Source organism: Heteronotia binoei, chromosome 1, assembly GCF_032191835.1.
Source record: "Heteronotia binoei isolate CCM8104 ecotype False Entrance Well chromosome 1, APGP_CSIRO_Hbin_v1, whole genome shotgun sequence".
NCBI classification, from domain to species: Eukaryota; Metazoa; Chordata; class Lepidosauria; order Squamata; family Gekkonidae; genus Heteronotia; species Heteronotia binoei.
The window spans coordinates 71669101-71692434 of NC_083223.1; the positions used below are offsets into that span (position 1 = coordinate 71669101).

The following is a 23334-nucleotide window of genomic DNA, read 5'->3' on the forward strand; positions in this document are numbered from 1 at the left end:
AGCTACACCTGCTCTGCTGATGGACAAAGGAAATTAAAAAAAAAAACAAGTGAGGAAAGTAGCATGGAGTGTGGGCTCACACTCAGACAGTGCTCCAACAGCTGCACTGGCTGCCCATAGAGTGCTGGATCCAGTTCAGGGTTCTTGTGTTAACTTTCAAAGCCCTATGTGGCCAGGGACCTGCATATCTCAGGGATTGTCTCTTCCCATATCCACCTGGCAGAGTTTTATAATCAAGTGACCATCCCCTTCTGATTATCTCTGGCCGGAAGGACATCTGACTGGCCTCAGGGCCAGGGCTTTTTTGGCCCTCAACCCAGCCTTATGGAACAAGCACCCATCTGAGATCAGGGTCCTGTGGGATTTACTGCAATTCTGCAGGGCCTGTAAAATGGAGCTGTTCCACTGGACTTTCAGTTGAGGACATCTAAATCTCCATCTTGGCCTTCCCTGCTGTCAGCTCAGCCTAGTGAGCTCAACATCCCATGTCACTGCCACTGAGGAGACACAGAATAGAAGCCTCTTGGAATTCGAATCGCCTGAATTTTAAACCTGAGCCTGCTTCATGGGGAGGGTGGGGTATATGTGAGCATCTCTTCCATCCACTGCAGTATTGCTGATGGTGAAGAGCTTTCCAGGTCAGTATTTTTTGCCTCCACACCATCTCTTGCTTTGAAATGAGTGGCATAGTACACAAGTTTAATGAAAGTCCTTAGAATTAAACTGCTTTTCAGCTTCAGTTAATGTCAGTGTAACAGTAGGGTACTTGACATGAACATGTGACCCTATTGCCGGTGAAGCAAATAAAATAGCAAAAATGGCTAATAGAGGAAGATTAACTGCACAGGGCTGCCCCTAAAGCATAGATGAAGTTACGTTCATCTATAAAAGACACACACACACACACGGCTGAAGTTTAACTAAAGTTAGGGTAAATGGAAAGAGATTCATCTTCTGCATACCAGTGCTTCTGGTGTAATCACTTTTTTCTTTTTCATTGTAAGTTGTAGATATTCTCTGTGACATGGAGCAGGGAATAGATACTTTGCTAGAAAGTAATTAAAACAGAACTTGTGTGAGAATCCGCTTGCCTTTAGAGCTCTTATCTGGGATATAATTTAGGAATTAAATGTTCTGCGCTATTAACTCTCTCGGTTATTTTCATTTTCTGTCTTTTCCTTAAGTTATCTGACCCCAGAGCTGTGGAATTTTTTATCAGAGATAAATATGAGAAGAAGAAATACTATGACAAAAATGCAGTTAATATCAGCAGTGTAAGCCCATTGCTTTCTTTTGAATTTCTCTTAATGTGCTCATATAGAAATTTAATTGTCACACGTACTATAATAGTTTAAGTAACTCTGATGAGAAGTAATGTATGTAGGAATATTAAATGCATAGTAAAGAACTGACCATACATTAACAAGAGAAAGAGAATTTAGTACAGAGAAATGGCAAAAGTGACCTTCATTATCACAAAGAGAATTGGTTGAGAGTGACCTGCATGGTAAATACAGAATCCTGACTGTTAATTTAGGATGAAACTGAGTAGGAGTGTACAGATACAGATTCCTGCATGAATTGGTACTTCTGTAGTTCAAGCTAAATGGCAATTCATTTTTGTCAAATGAGTCTGAGATGGGTGACTGTTAAATTCCAGGACCGGTTCAAAAGAAAGCTAAAAATTTTAATCCAAAATGAAATCCCATTATAATAATTCAATTTTGTATTGTCAAGTGGGGAAGTTTTCTGTGCTGTGTAGGCTGAACGTGAAAAATGGATCAAGAACTATTGAGGTAGGAGCTCAAAAGGACTGCAGGCTACACCTGCTCTGCTGATGGACAAAGGAAATGTTTGGAATTTGCCAATCGGGTAGCCTATTTGTGAAGGCAAAGTGAATACTTTAAGTTCATCACTGTCCCTATGGAGAAGAAAAGAAATCAATAATACCTTAATCTTTAACTATATAGTGTATCCTTTTGTAATTTGCTATGTTGGAATAGGAAATAATGTTCTATGTCCCAGTGAGGGGAACTAAAGTGTAAATGCGATATTTCACACTACAGTTCCCCCCCACACTCTATGCCTCTATGATGCTATCTCTGTTTTTAATCATGTCCTCTCTACAATGACCTGAGTCAGCATACATTATCCTTTCTTCATGTGTTTTATTCACTGGTCCAGCCATGGGTAGGCTAAGATGGTGACTAGGCTAATGAGCTTTGTGGTAAAGGGGGAAATTTGAACTCAGACTGCATCATTCCTATTCCAAAACTATAATCCAGGCGTTGCCAACCTTTTTGAGTCCATGGACACCTTTGGAATTTTGAAGCAATGTAATGGGTGGATCTGCACAGCATCTGCCAAAACTGCAGCTGCTGCTTACCTTCAGCCACACAGTAAAGGTCCTTGTGCTGTGGTGGCAGCTGCTGCTAAAGCAGTGTTTTCAAAATCTGCAAAGTCAATCATAGCTCCAGTGGCCAATCAGAAGGCTTGCTGGGCAAAAGACCCACCTGGCCCTAATTACTTTCTAAAAACATTTGGTGGGTACTAGAGAAGGTGTCTGAAGGATCCGTGGCATCCATGAGTACCTGTTCTAATTCAGTTACACACACTGCTATTCTGGAACTGGTTACAGTTTCAGGGTCATCCAGCAAGATGAATGGAGAGTTACACACTGCACAAAAAGGCAGAAATAGTAGTAATGAAATATAGCATTTTAAAGAAACAGGAGGAGACCCTGAAGGAGTCTTATTTAGGTGCTGATGGAAGAGCACGTTCATGGATGTAAGTGCTTTGGAGGTGCCTGAATTCTTACTTGTAGGAACTCAGAAGTGTATTGCTATGTACAGATAGCAAAGATCTGTTTCAGTGGGTCATTTTGACTACTAAGTAGGTGTGTACAGGTGGGGGAAGCACAAATACCATTGCTTCCTACCTCGTTGTCAGTTACTCATCCACTGGTATTTGTTCCAGCTCCCTGCTCTTTCTCCTTTGCTGCTTCTGTTTTCCCTTCCTTTTTTTTCCCTCCACCCTCCTGGTTCTAATTTTGTTTCATCTCTTACCTCCCAGGCTACTGCTTTCCTTGCCTCCCCGTACCCTTTTATCTCACCTCATGGTGGGGGCCATGCATTTCCATTTTCTTCCACCTGTTTCTGAATGCTGACCAAGATCTTGGCCTCCATTTTAAACTGACTAGGCAAAAACTAATGACACTGTCAGGGCCCGCTGTCTCACTTAGAATCTTTTGTGGAATTTACCATTTATGACACTTCATAGAGCATTGGGAAAATCAGCTTTCGTTCAGTGTTTTTGATGGGCCCTAAGTCCTTCAAGTGAGGCAAGGGGGCCTGAGCAACATGGTGTGTTGATGTCTAGGCTACCCTAAATGGTGGCTTGGATCTCTCAGGATAGTCACATGAGTCCTCAGTTGAGAGTCTCCAGTGTGCATTAATTGCACAGGTTTTTTTTATGGGGGCATTGTAAAGGGGAGGATTTTTCTTTAGTTTGGAGCAAACTTTGTCCTAACCCTGAGCCCCCCCCCCCCCCCTTGGAGATTTTTAAATATATTTTTGATATAAAATATTTTCATACGTGTGTTTTTTAAATATTTCTGGGAATACTTGTAAATGAACCTGATCTTATTTGTGCTAGTTGGATCTGTTCATGTACAAGCTGAGTAATATTATGAGTGAAGCGGAAAATTCTGTGCTTATTGCTGCTGTTATACATAGATCTTCAGAACTCCGTATGAATTGCATTATAATATGCCTGGTGGTGTTAGATAATGAATTGCCTTATAAACCATACATGGTTTTTTCTTTGCTATTTCCAAATGGAGAGCTTTATTTAAAACTTATACATTTAATTATAGTTCTTGATTATCCTTCACTGTTAAAATAAATACTCCGTACGAATGAGCAAGAACAAAGGTGTCTTTGCCTCATTCCATATCCCCATGGAAAAGTGTTCTTTTTGAGCTCCAGGACATTAATATTTCAGCAGTCACAGCGGATGAAATTTGAACAATGGATGAAACTTAATTATTTTCCCTCATGCTTGTGATGTGATCTTATCCAAGTTCATTTCTTATTTTATATTCTAGCAAATTCAGCCATAAATCACTCACTGTTACCTGATAACAACCGCCCCCCCCCCAAAAAAACTAGCTCTAGTAACATTTTTTTTAAAAATGAAGAGGTGACTGACAGCATGCATGGCTCTTTACAATGGACTATTTTTTTCTATGGTCAGTACTTGGACTGGACTGAGGAAGTCTGCCCTGAATGCGGAAAAATGGGTGTTGAGATGGAAAATGGGTCTTGTGGCTTTTAGGAGTAAAGCTAGCCTTAAAATGTAACCTTAAAAGCCACATTTCTTGTGTAGCTTGTTTCCCTGTGTCCTGTTTTCTCTGCGCTTCTTCTGTACCTTCTGAGATAAATGGACAGCAATAAAGTAAACTTTGTGGCTGTTCCTGTAGCCTGTTAATTAAATCTGCCTTAGTGCTTTTCTCATCTTTCATCCGCTTTGTGCAGATGTCTTCATCTGAAGCTGCTCAGCCTTTGGCATCCTCTCCTTCTCTGCAAGCTACTTCTGAGAAAGCTAAAATGGAGGTATTTCCTCTTCCTACTACATATGCAGTGTCTCGGTACAGATGCTTTCTGCATTTTGTTTTAATGGTAATGTAGCTTAATTCTTCCAGGCCATTGTCATGATTTGTAGTTCCAATCTTTTAAAACTAAACCACAAGTTTGGGGAATCCTTAGACTTTTGTACTCCATTCTGCTCTTCCATGCCAGTTAATTTATAGCTTCTGGGCTTCCATTAGACCTTAGTCTGTCATTATGTCTGAACTGTGAACTATGGCTTGCATCCTTCCCCACAAATTAGGATTCTGAACATTTCTTCTGCTGTTCTTCTGTGGTACCAAATAAAACTTTTTTGGATGGGAAATCCCTACAATTTAATAGGCATACAGAAGTCCAGGAGACATGATCAGTATTCCATTTTACTGTGTAAGTTGAAAGTACATACACAAAGCCTTAGAGATGAAGATGTTGGTTAGATGTGTGAAATAGGAATATTAGCTTGGATGATAACATAGCTGTGGAATTCTTGTTTTAAACTTACACTTTTTGTTATGTGTAATAGATACTAATGAAAATATCCTCCCCACAGAAGGAAAAGGAAAAAAAGAAAGAAGAGAAAAAGAAAGACAGAGACCCAGAAAAGCCTTTGAAATGTTTAGGAGTTGAAAAAGTAAGACTTTTTTCCTTCTTAACAGATCTTTAATAGTATGTCTCTTTGTACTATAAATATGCATGTAATAAAAGTAATTTGAAGCTTAACTATTGCTCAGCATGAGTCACTGGAAATACTGATTCCTCAAAGAGGCTCCCGACTTTCTGTATCAGAAACACACTCACAAGAGAGGGGAAAAAAACTTCCACTCTTTCGTTTTCAGATTCCTTTGGGCCTCTTCTGCCTTTTTAATGCTAATAATAGCTGACATGGGTTATCTGGAAAGAGAGTGATTTGCTGTGCCTTTTAATGCCAGATCATGGCTTTTATAACATGACAATATATGAGAGCTCCAGATAAATTTAAAATCATTTTCTACATAGCAAAACTTCCTCACAATGATTTTGGTGATCTGCTAGACTGTGATGAATACTTCCAAAGCAGTTAGTGCTTTGACCTTGTACAAAGACCTCCTAGGACTTAGTGGAGGGATGAAAGTTGCCCATTGTCATGACCTGTGTATGGATATGGGTTGATCACAGAAATGTGTGTAGTACAGGTTCCAGGAATACAAGTGTAAGACACTGTCTGATGTTCTTTAACATGGAGCCTGTCCTTGTTTTTGCTACACCAGTGCTGTGTATAAACAGAGTAGAATTTTGTCCAGAAAATAATGCATGAATATGAGATTGCCTGATGGCAGAATTCCTCTTTAAAGTGGAATTCTGTTTATGAACTGTGGGCGGAAAGACACTTTACAGAAAGCAAAACCCAATAGCACGTATGCCTTAAGGGATGGTGGACTTCATTATTTGTACATTCACATCCAAGATCGGAGCTCTTAACAAAATTATATATGCCACCAGAGTTAAGCAAATTAGCTGAAATGACTGAAAATTAGCTCTCACATCTCCTCCTCTTACATAACCCTGTCTCCAGCAGTACAGGGCTCCTCCTGTTGTGTCAGGTTTTGCTTCTTGGTCCTTATCTCACCTAAAGTGCTCAGACATGTTTGCAGTGTGTAGCCCTCCACTTCTGTCAGAGCAGGACAAGCCCCATGAAGCACGAAAAAAGAGCTGCTTGAGTTCTTCTAGCATCAGCACCAGCCCTACAAATCTATTGCACCCCCTCCACATTTGCAGCACATTTGGGGTATTGCCAAATACCCATAGCTCAGGGTCCTCCTCCACATCATTATGGGGACATGCAAGGCCCCCTACTTGAGCCATCAAAAGTGGGAATGGCAGTGGTACTTTGAGACCAGGAAGAGTAGGATTGATGGCACAGCCTTCATGCCTCACTGTATCTGTATAGCTGCACCTTTCAGAGTTTCATGGTGGAACTGCATCAGGGTTCCCCCTGTCTGTTGTAAATGAGCCTGCCAGGTAGCCTGGTCCACCTTTGCACTGGTGTGAATTGCCACTTCTTCAGTTGCTGCCAAACTTGGTGAGGAACACAGAAATAAAACAGAAGCTGTGGTAGAAGTGGAGTCAGCAAAAGTTGAAAATTGGGAGGGAAGGAAGGAAGGAAGGAAGGAAGGAAGGAAGGAAGGAAGGAAGGAAGGAAGGAAGGAAGGAAGGAAGGAAGGAGCTTAGAAATCTGTGCTGATTTAGGAAGATGAAAGCATGCTATGAAAAGCAAAGGTGTCTGTTTACTGGGGAAACAAAAATGGGATATCAGATGCGGAATACAGAGTAGCCTGTAGTGGCATGGAAAGTAGTGTGGTGGGGCACAGACAGAAAGGTGGGGATAACTGAGAGATGGGCTATACAGACATCTGAGTGGGGGAAGCAGAAAAAGGGATTTGAGAGATGGGCTGCAGATTTATGGTGATAAAGAGAACATATTATGGAGTGTGTGTATATGGGGAAAGAGAATTAAAGCATGTTAATGGAAAGCAGCATTAACAGAGCTGAAAGTGGGGTTAACAGGGAGCTGAAATGGAAGAAGGCATGCTCATGGGCCAGAGAGCAAAGGTCTGTTGACAGAATAGACTAAATGAAAGCACTGGATAAAACTTGAACAAATACCTTCCTCTGTGGATGTAGCCTACTTGAGTTTCCCCCATCAATTAGAGTTTTCCTTCTTTACTCTTCCCTGAAGAGTGAATGCCATGCCTCTCCTTCACAGTGGGATGCAAAAGCGCCAGCCACAGGGACAGCTGATGCATCTCATTTCACTGCAGGAGAGACGTGAGATTTCTCCCCTTCCTCCTGCCCAACCTGAAATTACTGAAGGCAGGGATGGCATATGTGCAGACTGTCTGTTTGCTTTCCGTGTTTCAGCAAAATGTCCATTGTTAACAGCAAGCTAACTTTAATTTTAACATAATGCTTGCTTTTTTATAGTGACTGTGTTCTTTGGGACAAGGAGTATGGAGAATACACTTTCCCCCACTGTGTAATGTATGAGAGCCTAGATGAGCTTTCATTATGTTAACATTACTATGTTCTGAATCTGTTTGAGTGGCAGTTCTTGTTCACACAGCATTTATGAATATTAAAAGATTAAATGGCAGCTTAAAAGAGAATTGAATTAATTTATGTGGCCAGTAATCATGGCATTGTATACTGGCTCCTGGCAATGGAAGGTCAAAACAAGTAACAAGTTTTTTTTAATAATATTAGTGGCAAATAATTTGCATTCTAGCAGCAAGAAATAATTGTTGCCTATTTTGTTAATTGCATATCTTTAGAGAAAACAGCAGCAGTATGTTTTAACCCTAGCATAGTATATAAGAGAATAAGCAAATGGAAACTGGGAATTATAAAAGCTCTCACCTAAACATATGAATTTTCTTAAGTAATGTTTTATGTACACTTTCTCTGTGTTCATACTATTACTGGTTATCTTGATTTTTTTAAAAAAAGAATATGTAATAATGGCAATAGCACAAAGGAAATCATAATATGCATTAGAGCAGAACAGCATACAATATGCCTAATGGGATACATGCTAAGTCATAAAATATGCTAAGTTATAACCTGGAGAATCATATGTTGCAGACTGAAGTTTGAAAAAGAACTTTCAATATTAAATATATATAATTCCCACAGCATTTGACTCAGATTTGGGTTAAAATATTTCTATGCTGTAGGCAAGATGTGTTGTTTAACTGAACTCTTCATTTATGTGTATGAAAATGATATGTAAATTATAGTAACTGCAGTACCAAGTACGTATGCCCTCTTGGACATGCACCTTAACATGGTGAAGCACTTTTGTATGTGTCAGCAACACTGAGAGTAATACTGTAAGGGGTCCAAACTTCTAGCAGAGTCACCAAAGGTGAAATGGTTTGAGATACCAGACTAAGATGCACCAACCCCCTTCAGGGATCAACAGACACACCAGCAGAAGAAAATAGGCAGTTCCAGTGGTGATGGGGACAGAGGAATCCTCAAAGGGTAGCTACTGGGCAGCAGCAGTAGTGGAAGGTAACACTAATGGAAGATCTTTTATAGATAGTGGGAGTGCCACTTCAGGTAACCTTGGCTAGCACTGCACAGAGAAGGCAGTGGTAAATCACTTTTGACCAACTCTTAAACCTTAAAAACCCTTTGATGAGACAGTCCAAAATTAGAAAGATACAATACTGGAAGATGGGTCCTCAGCTACTGTGGAAGAGTTGAAGACTAGTACAAGAACATAAGAGAAGCCATGTTGGATCATGCCAATGGTCCATCCAGTCCAACACTCTGTGTCACACAGTGACAAAAAAAACCAGATGCCATCAGGAGGTCCACCAGTGGGGCCACGACACTAGAAGCCCTCCCACTGTTGCCCCCCCCCCCAGCACCAAGGATACAGAGCATCACTGCCCCAGACAGAGAGTTCTGACGATAAGCTGTGGCTAATAGCCACCGATGGACCTCTGCTCCATATGTTTACCCAATCCCCTCTTGAAGCACTACTCTTAATGATCTAACTTGTCTAAAGTCAAAAGGACATTCAGTTGTTTTTTTTTTTTTTTTTTTCCATTTTTATTGAAACACATGTGGAACATAAAAATAAACAATGAACCTAATTTTAAACATCATTTCCCAGTTTACACAGTCTAAATTCATATCCGAAGGGGGTGATTGTGGATTTTCTCCAATCTTAGTTAACATCTCCTATTTAGGTAGGTCAAATATCAGAATATGAATATTTACATAGCAACGAACCTTACATCATTCGTTTTCATTTTTTTTTTTTTCCCACCAATCATAAAATTTTTTCCATTTTTCTAAAGCTTCGCATTTTGACATTCCTCTATTTAAGTTAGTTAAGACATCTAATTCGGCTACCTGTAGTATTTTCGAAACTAATTCATCTTGCTGAGGAGGACTCTTTTGTTTCCAGCATTTGGCAAACAGAATTCTAGCCGCCGTCAAGATATAAACTACTATGTATTCATCATCCCGTGGGATCTCGTTTCTAACAAAGGAGAGTAATATTAGTTCTGCTTTAAGTTGTATATTTGTCTTTGTTATCTCGGATAGCATTTTATGCACTCCTACCCAGTATCTTTTCACTATTTTGCATGACCACCATAGGTGGAAGAACGAACCATTTTTTGTGCCACACTTCCAACACTTCTGCGAGATTGATGGGTTAATTTTATTGAGTTGGGAGGGCGTAATATGCCATCTGTGGAAGAGCTTAAAAACATTTTCCCTATAATTAGTCGGTTTGAGAATTTTGTAATTGATCTTCCAAAATAAGTCCCATTGTTCTAAAGTTATATTTTTGTTAAGATCTTTTGCCCATTTTATCATAGATACCTTAACCAATTCATCCTGGAGTTTCATTTGTAGCATATAATTGTACACTTTTTTTATTACTTTATCTTGTCCTATAGCTAGTATTCTATCAAAATTAAAATCTTCCTTGGTGAACCCAAGCAGTTTATCTTTATTGTACTTGGTTGTTATTTGCGCCATTGTCCACCAGTCCAATTTTATCCCCTGACCTTCTAAATCCTCCTTCTTCCTCAAATTATTCTTTCCATCAAGCAGATCTATATATCTGGTAACCTTCGTCTTGTTCCGTAAATGGGGTTGTACTGAGGCCTCTTCTGGGGAGACCCATCTGGGTGTAATATTACCGTATACATTTCTCTTGATTTTCAGCCAAACCTCATAGAGGGACTTTCTGATCAAGTGGCTTCTAAAGTACTTTTGGCTCTTTTCTATGTACCAGAGGTTAGCGTGCCAGCCTGCCTGGAGATCGAACCCTTCCAAAGCCAATAAGCGATTATCTTGTAATGTTATCCAATCTTTTAACCATAAGGCCGTACATGCCATATGATAGATCTCAAGGTCAGGGAGGCCTAAGCCTCCGTTTTCCTTAGTGTCAGTTAAGATCTTCCATCTGACCCTCGGTTTCTTTCCTTGCCAGATGAAGAATCTTATCTGTTGATTTAATTTATTGAAGAAAGGTTTCTTTACTGCGAAATTGATCATTTGTAGGAGAAACAAGACTTTAGGAAGTATGCTCATTTTAATTAGAGCCGCCCTTCCCATAAAAGATAATTTTAGGTTGGCCCATTTTTTTAAAACTGACTCTGAAAAGGACATTCAGTTGTTGACGTGAATAGATGCAAAAGGGTAGTCCAAAGCTGTTTTACATGTATAATAGGAACATGGATCAAAGTAAGCTCAAAATCATAAAATGGGAAATGGAGCATTTAAACACTGCTTTTCCAGGAGTGAGTGAATTAAAGTGGACTGGATTAGGATATTTTCAGTCAGGAAATTACTGAGTTTTTTACTTGAGGAATGACAAACAGAGGAGAACTGGAGTTGCTCTAATAATGAGGCAAGATGTAGCATGGGCAGTTAGGGGTTGTAATGCAAAGTCTTACCAAATAATATCAATGAGACTTAATGGAAAGCCTATCAATATAACCATCATTACAGTTTATGCCCCAGCTATAGATTCTGATGAGGAGGAAAGTGGAAGCTTTTATACAAGTGTTCAGGAAGAAATTGATCACATGCTTAGACAAGATGTGCTGATAATCATAGGTGGCTGGAACACAAAAGTAGAAACAAAGCAGCATCAAATAGCATTGGAAGATTTGAGCTAGGAACGTGAAATGAAACAGGACTCATAGAATTTTGTAAATGCAACAATTTGTTCATTGTAAACACATTTCAGGCAGCCAAACAGATGATTGTGCACATGGACATCACTAAACAGCAGATATAGAAATCAGATAGATCACATAATTGGAAGCAGAAGATGGAGAAAACAGATGAGAAATGAAAGTAAAAGGTGCCAGAAACAGTCAAAAGCCTAAATGCAGTATTGCAGTGACTCTCATGTAGAGATAAAGAGAACTATTCTAGTAGCCAGTGTGAAGAAATAGAAGAGAACAGCAAAAAAGGAAGAACAAGAGACCTGCCTAACAAGATCCAATAAATCAAAGGAAATTTAAAGCATGGTTAGGCATGCTGAAAGATCAACACAGAAATACATTAACTGGACAAAATAAAGATGGGTGGAAAACACTTGAGCACTGAACAAAAGAGATGGAAGAATGACAGATTTCTTCCAAGAAGAATCTTTTGAAGAAGAGCCTACAGCAGGGGTGGCCAATGGTAGCTCTCCAGATGTTTTTTGCCTACAGCTCCCATTAGCCCCAGCCAGCAATGGCTGGGCTGCTGGGAGTTGTAGGCAAAAAACATCTTGAGAGCTACCGTTGGCCACCCCTGGCCTACAGTTTTAGAAAGTGAAACACAAAAGCTGTACTGAGAGTAATTGTAATTAGCATGCACCAGTGTAGTTGGGTTATCAATAGAACTATCCCAAGTGACAGAAATGGGGTCCATCAAAATCTTAATAAGATTGTGCCAACAAATATGGAAAATAAAACAATGGCCCACAGACTGGAAATATTTTATTTGTATTCCAATTCTGAAAAAGGAGGATGTCAGACTGTAGCAGCTGTCAGACCATTGCATTAATTTCCCATGTAAGTATAGTGATGATTAAATTCTTTCAATAAAGACTGTTATATATGGAACAAGAAATGCCGTATGTTCAAACTGAAATCAGAAGAGGAAGAAGCAGTAGAGATCATATTGCAAATTTACATTGGTTACTGGAGCATATGAAAGAATTTAAGAAGTTAACCAGCCTGTGTTTCAGATATTAAAGCAACGCTTTTGGCTGTGTGGATCATGAAAAACTATGGTTGGTTTTAAAAGAAATGGGTGTGCCCCAACATCCTGTTGCCATGAGGAAGGTAGAAAAGATTCTTAAGTGTAGTAGGGAGGGATGTGTTGCTGGCATCAAGGTAATTCATGCCATAGTATTTCCCATTACTATGTTGGGTGTGAACATTGGACAGTGAAGAAAGCTGACAGGAAGGTAGCTGATTCATTTGAAATGTGATGTTGAAGGAGAGCTTTATGGATACCAAAGACTGCCAAAAAGACAAATAAGTGGATTCTAGACCAAGTCAAGCCTGAACTCTCCGTAGAAGCTAAAAAAGACTAAACCGAGGCTATTGTACTTTGGTCACATTATGAGAAGATGAGAGTCAATGAAAAAGACAATAATGCTAGGAAACTTGAGGGCAGCAAGAAAAGAGGAAGACTCAATATGAAATGGACTGACTCAGCAAAGGAAGCCAAGTCCCCCTTTGCTGAGTCAGTCCATTTCATATTGAGTCTCTCAGTTTACAAGACCTGAGCAATGTTAGGATGTTTTGGAGGACATTAATTCAGCACTTAACACTGACACAACACACACATTAATTAGAGTACGGTATCTTTCAGAACTGTGCTTAGTGAGAAATGTGTAGACTGTTTTGCTTAGCCAGTCTTATTTATTTAAAACCAAGGGGCATCACAAAAATGCCATATGCCTAATAATAAAGGAATAGATGATCAAGTAGACAACATCCATGAGGCTATATTCAGATTAAAGTAGATTTGATGGTTTTGTGATTAAATAATTGTACCGAATGGTCTCTGTGACATGGAATACAAAAGGACTGAACAAACTACAGTGAAACATATAGGAGGCCAAAGCAGACAAAGGTCCTTGTGAGTCACCTGCACCCAACAGAAGGGGAAGGGCAAAGAACAAGGCCTCCTTTGCAGAGCAGCTGTCAGAACAACTGCTGTGTAGTGTTGCTGTCACCTTGGCAGATCTTGATGGCATGGTTTTATTTCCTTAATTTTTCGAAGCCATGGGTGGGCTTTTGAAACAGGGTACATGTTATGATATATTTCATTCTCGGATGAATTTTTTTTTTTAAAATAAACTTATCCACACTGTGGAGCAAAAGACCAGCCACATACTCAACCCAGACATGCAATCAGAGGTTTGTTTTTCAAAACCTGGTGCTAAGAATGTTATGTAGAATGCAGTATATACATTATACTGTATAATATTTTCAGTTTCCTCCTGATGACAGAAGCAAGGATGTTGTTCAGTTGTATTGCTCAGAATATTTCTAGATATAACAATAAGTTATTACATTGCCTAGTCTGTTTATTAGACACCTTTGTTCAAACTATTGCTTTGTGTATTTTAATCTTCCTTTATTAACACAGGTAAGCATTCAGGCCAATTTTCTAATTGTTGCTTGTGAAATTTGTTTGGTCCTCTGAGAGACTTCTGTTATTCAAGGAGTTTTGTAAAATCATTAATTCCCATGCTGGACATCACAAAACAAATAACCAGTTCATGCCTGCTTGGCACATTGTATATTGATCAACTGCCTGTTTTGCTGCGAGCCTAGAGAGAATCAACTGAGGAAAGAAAATTGAATGCTTCTGTTGTTTACTTGCAGATGTTTTTCTAATGATTTCTTTTATAAATCATCCAGATTTGGTTGGAATTAAACGAGAGATATTTACTTCATTTATACCTTCCCTTTTTCCCCAGTGGAGACCCAATATGGCTTACTTTATTCTCTTCCCTTCCATCTTATCTTCACAACAACCCAGTGAGGTTGGTTAGGTTGACAGTTTGTGGCTGACCCAAGAGTCACCCAACAAAGTTTTCTTGGGAGGGCAGGGATTTGAACCAGAGTCTTACAGATCCTTGTCTGACACTCCAATCATTACATTACACTGGTGTCCAGAAATTAATCGTGCTTATGTTTAAAATCTGTGAATTTAGCTGCATATTCATATTTTATTCAGAATTTTTAAAATCAGACTACCTTGTTTCACTTCTTTTTGTGTCTCAATTTAATGGTATTTCTTGGTGAGGAAGGGTATGTATGTATGCCTGTGTTGGATTCGTGGACATATTGTTGAGATCTAAACTGCATCAGTGCTCCACAGTGTAGGAAATAATGTCATGGAGGGCAAGCAGGCCAGCTTGCAATGTGGCATGAGGACTGAGCTGCTGCTAAGAGTTACCTGAGGTCTTCTGAACTTCCCTTTCATATAGAATTATTTGTTCACCATTTCAAGGTTGGCTGGAATAGATAGACCAGATACAGATGACACACACAGCTCTAAGGGCTGTTACGCTATCTGTGATTCATGGAGGAGATACTGCTACATAAAGCATAGAAAATAATGGTTGCCCGTTTAACTGAAATGCATATGTAATGTGATCCTGTGCCTGCCTGTTTGGAAATAAAGTCCAGTGGGGTGAATGGGCATAGAATTGTAGCTATAATGGGATTAAGATACGACTATCTATAGACTTAAGGTGAGGGGACTCTCAGTGCACTATGCCTGCAGCAGAGATCTTACCCATATCCCCCCCTTTTATATTCCAAGGGAAAGCCAGTGTTAGTGATCTAGTCATGACTGTATGTTGACAAACTTGTCATTTCTGAAAGAAAACAAGGTTAGGAATGTGGTAAGAGCAGGGGTCAGAGCTGTGAAATATTAAAATTTTGCTTTACGGTTTTAAAAAAGTATAGGGAATGCAATGAAGTAGCTATACAAAAGGGGTGGGAAGGATGGCTGATGAGCCTTAGCTGTGACTGAGAAGGAGATTTAGTTTGCCCTTGCATTTCTTGCCCATTCCTTCCGATTTGTGGCAGCTGACCAATAGCAGGCTGCACATGCAATGTAGCTTTACCAACAGTTGGCAATTTAAGAGAACTTGAAATAGCTTGGAGAATAATAATAATAATCAGTAGGACTCGCTGGGCTTCATTGACATATAAGATTTTTATGGCATAGCTGCTCTTTAGTCTAGCATCCTATTGCACACAGTGACCAACTGGATGCCCCTTGAAGGTTTACAAGCAAGGGACAGAGGCCTAAAAATCTCCTTGTTCTTGTCCCTCAGTACACTGGCATTCAGAGGATTACGGTCTCTGAGCATGGAGTTCATGTAGCTAGTAACCATTGATGGATCTTACCTTCATGAACTGTCTGACCTTATTAAAGCCTGCTAGACTAGTGGTTACCAGCACATCATATGGCAACCACAAATTATTTAGTTGTTTTATTGCTGAACCATGAAAAAGATAGAGTATAAACATTCTAATCAATTTGATAAATAGTGTGAAGAAGGGATTGAAAGGGGATAGAAAAGGAAGTACTTCCTTTTGCCTATCGTGAGTCTGCTGCCCATCAACTTCATTTTAGAACCTATAAGTTCTAAAAAATTATGTGTGTGTGTTCTCTGCCCCATGATAATTTTGGGTTTTTTTCTATCCCTTTTCTGTTAAAATCTGGTTTATGTATTTCTGGTGAATACAACTTGGTTTACACAAACTACAATCAGTTATGACAACTGAATGCTGGCAGTGTATCCAAAAATATAGAGGGAGAGTTTGTATACCACAATTGGAAATAGACAAAAGAGTAGTGTTAGTTTAAATATACTTAGACATGTGAAGCATTGATTAGTAAACAGTGTTCTCATCCTGTTATGCATTTTTAACGTAGAGGCAGTAATTTTCTGTATCAAGCAGCAACGTGACTGCAAAAACATAAGAAAAGGTGATCAAAACAGTTGGGTCAGCTAATGAAAGGTGGAAAAATTGTAGAATTCAGGTTTAAATAACCCTAGTGCTTTGGAAAGAATTAAGTGAGCAGTTGTCCAGCCCTGATTAAATATAAGTTTCAAAATGTCTGTCTTAGGAAGGGAAAAGCAGTCTGTAGACCTAGACCATTCTTCCCTTCCTCCCATTTAAGGTAAACAATCATAATTTTTCCAGATAGCCCAGCATTGTAATTCTAAAAAAATCACAGGCCTGTATCTGATGGATTGAGAATGTTAAGATAATGTTAAGATACAGGCCTGTATGTTAAGATACAGGCCTGTATCTGATGGATTGAGAATGTTAAGAATAACAGATTCTTTTAGTACTAGTTGTGTATTTGGGTGACAGACCTTCATGCATATAAATGCTGCTTAAACAAGCAATTCAAATCCCCAGGCTTCCATTTTGTAAATACACTAAACAACATGCCTGCGTCAGCTGGTCAATAAGCCTGACAGTTACCCAGATGAGTAGTCAATATTCACTAAGTTTAGCTTTATATTCTTAGATGGGTGATAAGGCAAAACAATTTTCCCAGCTTTTAGTTGGTTCTTTTCTGTCAGCAGAAACCTTTGACAACCTCCTTTGCAAAATATTTTATGTGAATGAATACTAGCTTCTGTGTTAACTATATTCTTCTGAGGTCTAATATGAATGCATCGTAGCAGTAATTTGGTAGCAAGCCAAACTGTACAGCTGTGACTTACTAGTTCAAAATGTAGGTAGAGGAAAACAACATAATATGTTCAGTATTTTAGTACCTTAAAGAAAAACATCCATATTCCGTAGGCTTTCCTTTCTGTTCTAATGACAAGCCTAATGGGACCCTAGTCAACAGGGAATGTAACTCCTTAACACATTTCTTTTTTTAAAAGGTACAATTAAGATTAATAAAGTATCATTACATAAATGAAAGGTAGCATGCAGTACAATGAAAGTCCAATGGAAATTATTCACAGTGAACTGTGTAGTGGGGTAATGTTAACTTGTAAGATTGCACTGATACCATGGTTTTATATATTTTGTTAGCGAGAAAAGGCTGAAAGGAGTTTTGAAGAGTTTTTCTAAGAACCTTCAGTGGGAGTAATAGCTTTTTAATGCATGCTTATTGAAGAAAGTGGTATGAAAAGGGCATATGAGCTGTCAGGAAAAATATCTGCAGGCCTATTGAAAATGTACAGAAAATAGCTAACATTACTTTCTTGCCTTAAGGGAGTTCTCGTATGTTTAGGCAATCATTTAAAAACTTTATTGCCATCAAGGCAATAAAGAGAGAATAAATTTAATTAGTTTATATAAAAATTACAGTTTGAACCTAGTAAGAGCAAAATAAGGTTTTGTTCAGTAATTATGGACACTTTGCAAGCCTTGAGTAGGTTGCAAATTTTTCTTGGTGACAATGTTTTCTTAAAGTTTTAATAAAGGTTTTTATAGTGGTTTGCAAGTAGCTTGAATAATTTATTAGAAACGAAATTAAAAGGTGTGAGAATCTAGATTTCGTCTTCAAATTGAGCAGATTTCTTTCTGTCACTGATGCAAAATGTAATTCGTGTAGGTAGTCACTAATGTGACTTTTTAGGTTAATAAACATGGAAAAATAGGCCAATGGGAAAACATCAGAGTGCAGTTGGCATATTCTTTGGGTAGGACAACCTATTCAGATTTAAAATAATGTAGAATTTTCCACCAGGGATTTACACTATCCTATATAGATAGTTCAGGCAGTATTTATTCACGTTGTCTACGGAGACCAGCCAGGTCCATTTGACACAACCTGAGCACTGTCTGTCTCTGCATTGAGTAACATCCAAGTGTTAAGGTATGTGTGTGTGTGTGCTATATATAGCATTTAAAGACTGGCTTAAATTTACTCTTTCACTGTGAAGAATGTCTTGGATCAATGAATGCTCCTTATGAGCAGTTTTAAATATTTCCTGCAGTGTTGGCAGCAAAGGACATACCAAACTGTGAAGAAGTGCAGTCTGCTTTGACAATAGTCATGGCATGTGCACCAGTTGAGCAGTGTGTGACTTAACACTGTCCTGTGTTTCTCTATCTACTTCTTCCAATAGTTAGTATTCAGTGAACTATATTCTGTAGCTTTTGCCTGTGAAAATTTCTTAATAGGTTTCCAGATTTGAGAGAATATGCATTGGTTGGTATCTGCAATACAGTGGTGTTCTTTTGTGTGTGCACTTAGCTTTATACGTCTCCATTAGTTACTGGAAGAAACTTCCAATTAAAGGAAATAAATCAAATAATATGGATCACATTTCTAAATCTTTTTTGTAAAGCTTCCCTGTAACATAAAATGGCAGACAGTTTGAACAAATATGAAGGAGCTGCTTTCAGATCAAATTACACCGAGAGGCTATATAAATTATGTGCATTTCCACTGCTGATATGTGAGTCTTACAGTCGTACTCAAATAATGAAGATCTTATTAATTTGAATTACATATGTGTTCTACATGACTATAAGTGATAACATTTTTGACTTGATACAAAAATATTTGAACACCTTATAAAGTGACATCAGTTCACAGCTGTCTGATGTGAATTTGTAGCAGCACAAATAGCATGTGGTCTGATCTGCTGTGTTCACTGGAAAGTAAGGTGACCCTAAATGTAAGACAATCCCCCTCCGCAAAAAAAAGAGGTTATACATAAACGCAGATGCCTCTGAGTTTTAAGACAACCTCTCCTAAAAAGCAGCACAATAAACAGAGCTTTTTACTGAATAGTGATCAACAAGCAGGGACCCATGAGAAACTCATGAGGAAGTTCTTCCACTGGTCAGTACTTAGTCCTTTGGCTTATGACACCTCATCCCCAACCACCTTTCTGTACCCTTTCCTCACTGCCACCATGCTGTTCTGCCTGCCTACCCCCTCCACCCTCACTGCTGTCCCTCCCTACACCACCAGAACAACACACCTACCTCCTCCAGTGATAAAGGAACCACAGCACCTTCCTCCTTACTGCTGAATCTCCCTTTCCCCCATCATCACTGGTGCCGCTGCCAAAGCCAGGTGGCCCTCCAGGGCTGTCAGGCTCCTCACTGCTGAACCTGCCCCCCTCCAAGTGCCAGAGTTGCCGCCACCAATGAAATCAGGTGGCCCTCGAAACAGCCTGTGGATGGGTAGAGGTGGTCAGTGGTGAGGCTAACAGGAAGGCTGGTGGGAAGAGCCGGGAGGTGAGCGCCTCTTGCAGTCATGGCGGATGAAGAGGAAGACCCCCTTTTGATGAAGATACTGAGGAAGCTGGTGAAGGCCCAGATGGTGCACAGGGCAAAAGGAAACAGTTGTTTTCCAACGAACTGAGATGCACGATGTGTGGCTTTGGAGATGACCAGAATCCTTACACTGAATCGGTGGATATTCTTGAAGATCTGGTCATTAAATTCATCACAGAAATGACCCACAAAGCAATGTCAATCGGACAGCAAGGACAAGTACAGGTTGAAGATATTGTGTTCTTGATCCGTAAAGATCCATGGAAGTTTGCTCGTGTGAAAGACTTGTTGACCATGAATGAAGAACTGAAATGGGCTAGAAAAGCATTTGATGAAGCAAATTATGGATCCTGAGGGCTTTTGTGTGGCAGATTTGTAGTGTATGCAGAGCAACAAAAAATTCTATGATGCTTTGAACTGTACTTTTTCCTTGGGAGCCAGGCAATACATTGATCCTGCTGGACCAGCTTGCTTTGTTTGAACTACAAGCCTAGTTATTTTTGTCCTAGTTAATTGCTTACTACCAACAAAAACTGCTGTAGTTAACATTTGTTCACTCAGTTGTGCCAAGAACTTTTTGAAATTTTGTATGTGTATGTAATATAACATTGGTTGTCCATTTTTTTAAAAACATAATAGTAAGGTTTAGAAATAAGTTTGGGTGATCCTTGACCTCATACAGTATTACTCCCATACAGGGGCTTGTTTGAACTTTCATTGCAAACCCTTTGTTCAGTGAGTTCATTAAACCTTTACTATGAAAACCTTTTTTTTAAAAAAAGAAATCAGGTGGCCCTCCATGGCTGCGGGTTTACTGCAGCTACTGTCTGCCTCCCCCACTCCTTCCCAAGATCACTTTAACCACCACCACTAAAGCCAGATGACTCTTCAGGGCTGCTGGGCCCACTGTGGCTGCCAGCCTCCTTGCCTCCATCCCATCTCCCCCCAACATCACTGCCAGGCTCCCTGTCCTTCTACTGATACTGCTGCCTCCCCCCCCCCCCCGCAAGTTATTTCACCAGTGCATCTCCTGAGTGCTGACATAGAAGGTAGGTGCACTCACAGGCAGAGTTCTTGTTTTGGGGGGTGGGTGGGATTTAACTCCCCTATGTAATTTTACAGTGTTCAGTTTTCCCCCCTGCATATCTGGGGTTCCCCCAGGTTTGGATTAAAATCTCCTTTCTGTCCATATGAGCCTGATCCACAGATTTAGATATCCACAGACTGGCCCACACTTGAGAAATAGACATATAGATAAACAATATAGACAAGAAAAGAAAAGTTATTTCACGTTTTACAGCTCTTGGCATTGTAACTTTTCATAAATCGAACTGGATCATGCTATTTCAAATTTAAAAGGTAAGAGACTGCCTTTTTAATGCCCCCCTCCCCCCAAAAAATAACCAAATTACGAGGCAAAGGCTGAGATAATGACTACCCAACTGGCAGTGCAGTTGTAAACAGATTTATACCCTTCTAAGTCCATGAAAATCAGTGGGCTTAGGAGGGTATCACTCTCCTGGGCAATACACTGTTAAACTGGCTCATCCCCTCCCCAATCACAATGCTTTCTTTAAGCCAGGAGGCCACATTTTTCTAAGAGAACCTTGTACCACCAATCCAGCAGGGATGTTTTTAACCTTCCCTGTCTAATGCGTCTACAAACCTGTAACAGCTGTAGTGAATGTTGTGCAAAATTGCTGTTAAACCTGTGGTGCTGTTAACTTTTGTCCTAGGAAAAAAGGAAACTGAATTACTAGGCAACTCCTGCTTGCAGCACAAGGGAAGAAGCAAACACTGGTGTGGAGTAAAATTCTGAGCCATAAATATGGGTTGATGCTAATAGAGGAGCAAATCCATCTACACTGTTCCTACCACTTCTTACCATTTGTCAGGCAAGGAACTGCAGTTTTCAAAGCCAGCAAGTCCACCAGACTTCTCCTTTCTCCCCTTGAAACGCTAAGGAGCCTGAAAGGCACCGTTTGCCAGAAATTCTTTTTTCCTGAATGAGTTTGTGCACTTTCTCCAACACTGTCCACATGCATAGTGAGTCACTTTTCACAACAACCGCCCACTGTTTCTGCACAGCACCACTCATCATCTGGAAGCCAACCCCTCATTTTTAAGAAAGCCAAAGAAAAGGTTTTAAAAGCAAACCTGGTGAATTTTGAATTTGCTATAACGTATTCATGTGTCCTGTGAATGAAAACTGTTGCTGGTTAAATGATAAATCTTGCCCTACTGGTTCTAGATAGAGAGAAAGAATGGAAGAAGCTTCCATGTAGGAAATTTTTTTAATTTTTGATGGCCTTCAAGCAAACATTTTTGCATGCACACACACATAGATGTGAGTATTTGGCAATTTCTATCCTATTTCTCTACAAGACCCAGTACATATATATAATGCTGACTGATTCTAAGCCCATGGCCAACTAAGTACAAGCCCAACCCCTTTGGACTTTTATCGTGGTCATCTTTTTTTTCTAAGTTGAAAAGCACCAGGATGTTTTGATTTTTCCTCACAGGAAAGCTAGCAACTTGTCATTGTTGTCACAAACAATGACCATTGTTTGTGGCTGGAACTAAGTCAGGATTGTTTGCTTCCAAGATGAGCATTCTTGCAGAGGGGACCTGGAAATGTTTTGCATTTTAAGTTTTCTGCAGCTATTTCCTCTGATGCTGATCAAGCTGCTGCTTCCCGTTGGCCTTCTGGCTTTTGCTCTCTGGATATGGACATGAGGGGCACTTTGAGCTAAGTACCGGGGTAGGGGCAAGAGTTTAAAAACTACTTCGCATTTATATAACACATTTCTCATTGTTGAATGTGCTCCAGCAAGATTATCATAATGGTTATTTTCAGTGTACGCAAGGTAATGTACATTAGAACAAAAAGTCATAACTTTAAGTTACCGTAATGCTGACAGTTAATGCTAACCAAGAATCATCTTGGTTAAACTGTTCTGTACTTCTTCCTTCTCTGCAATACTCTTTTTGTGATAGGGAGACGCAAACTTTACACAATATTCCAAATAAGGCCGCGGTCAGATCTATGCAAATGCATTACAGTATTGGCCATTTAATTTTAGACCCCTTTCTTATAATCCCCACTCCTACACATGCTGAGTTGATATTTCATTGGGGTAAAATCTTTCCTTTTCAATCTCTGCCAGTTTATAACCCATAAGCATTGATTTAAAGTGACATTTTTGTTCCATTTCTTGCTCCAACATAGGTACCTATGTGGATATATATGCTCCTACATGGGTACAAGCTGCACATTTTATCATCTCTCTCTGTCCCCCCCCCCCCATTTCCTTCTATATGCTCTAGTAACATTAAGATAATCTGATGACTCTTTCCACTAAAAACTGAGGCTGAGCCAAGTCACTTATTTGTGGTGATTAATTTTTTTCCTTCTCTAGGATGTTAATGGAAATTTTTAAGTTAAAACTGCATGCTTATTTTGTTTTAAAATAAAGCCTGAGAAGAAAGATGATCAACAACTGGAGCTTAAAGAAAGTCCCAAGAAAATTCCAGACTCTACTGTTGATCTTTTAGGACTTGGTGAGTAGTAAATTATCTTAGTATCAACTTGCATGGAATTGCTTCAGCAATACTTATGCTACAATAAATTTAATGGCTTGATGTTTCATATGCTGTCAAGTATCATTGGTTAAACTCTAAAATAGTGTTGTAGTGTGCTGATTTACTTAGAAAAAGAATTGAAGGGGATCTGTTCCTGTCAGTGCTGTCTTTACTAAACTGTAAGTAATGAGCTCCTTAGGGAAGGGAAAACTATCAAAGTGATCTTCAAAGCATTTGTGGATTGTGACACCATGCTTTTTAAAAGCTAGGCTTGCCTTATTATATTTCTCCAAAGTAGACAGCTCTGTAATGTC

General features: G+C 39.4%; 1 protein-coding gene and 1 pseudogene across 2 annotated transcripts in view; both read left to right on the forward strand.

Moving 5' to 3' along the window:
• SMAP1 (small ArfGAP 1) overlaps positions 1-23334 on the forward strand; it is a 114501-nt gene that overhangs the window by 62892 nt on the left and 28275 nt on the right. The window contains exons 4-7 of one of the 2 annotated variants that reach the window (XM_060235596.1): positions 1199-1274; positions 4536-4613; positions 5179-5259; positions 22915-22999. In XM_060235596.1, the coding sequence (XP_060091579.1) occupies positions 1199-1274; positions 4536-4613; positions 5179-5259; positions 22915-22999 (320 nt within the window). The remainder of the gene's footprint in view (positions 1-1198; positions 1275-4535; positions 4614-5178; positions 5260-22914; positions 23000-23334) is intronic. The other variant, XM_060235606.1, reaches the window with a different exon arrangement.
• Positions 19416-19848, forward strand: LOC132569495 (transcription initiation factor TFIID subunit 13-like; annotated as a pseudogene).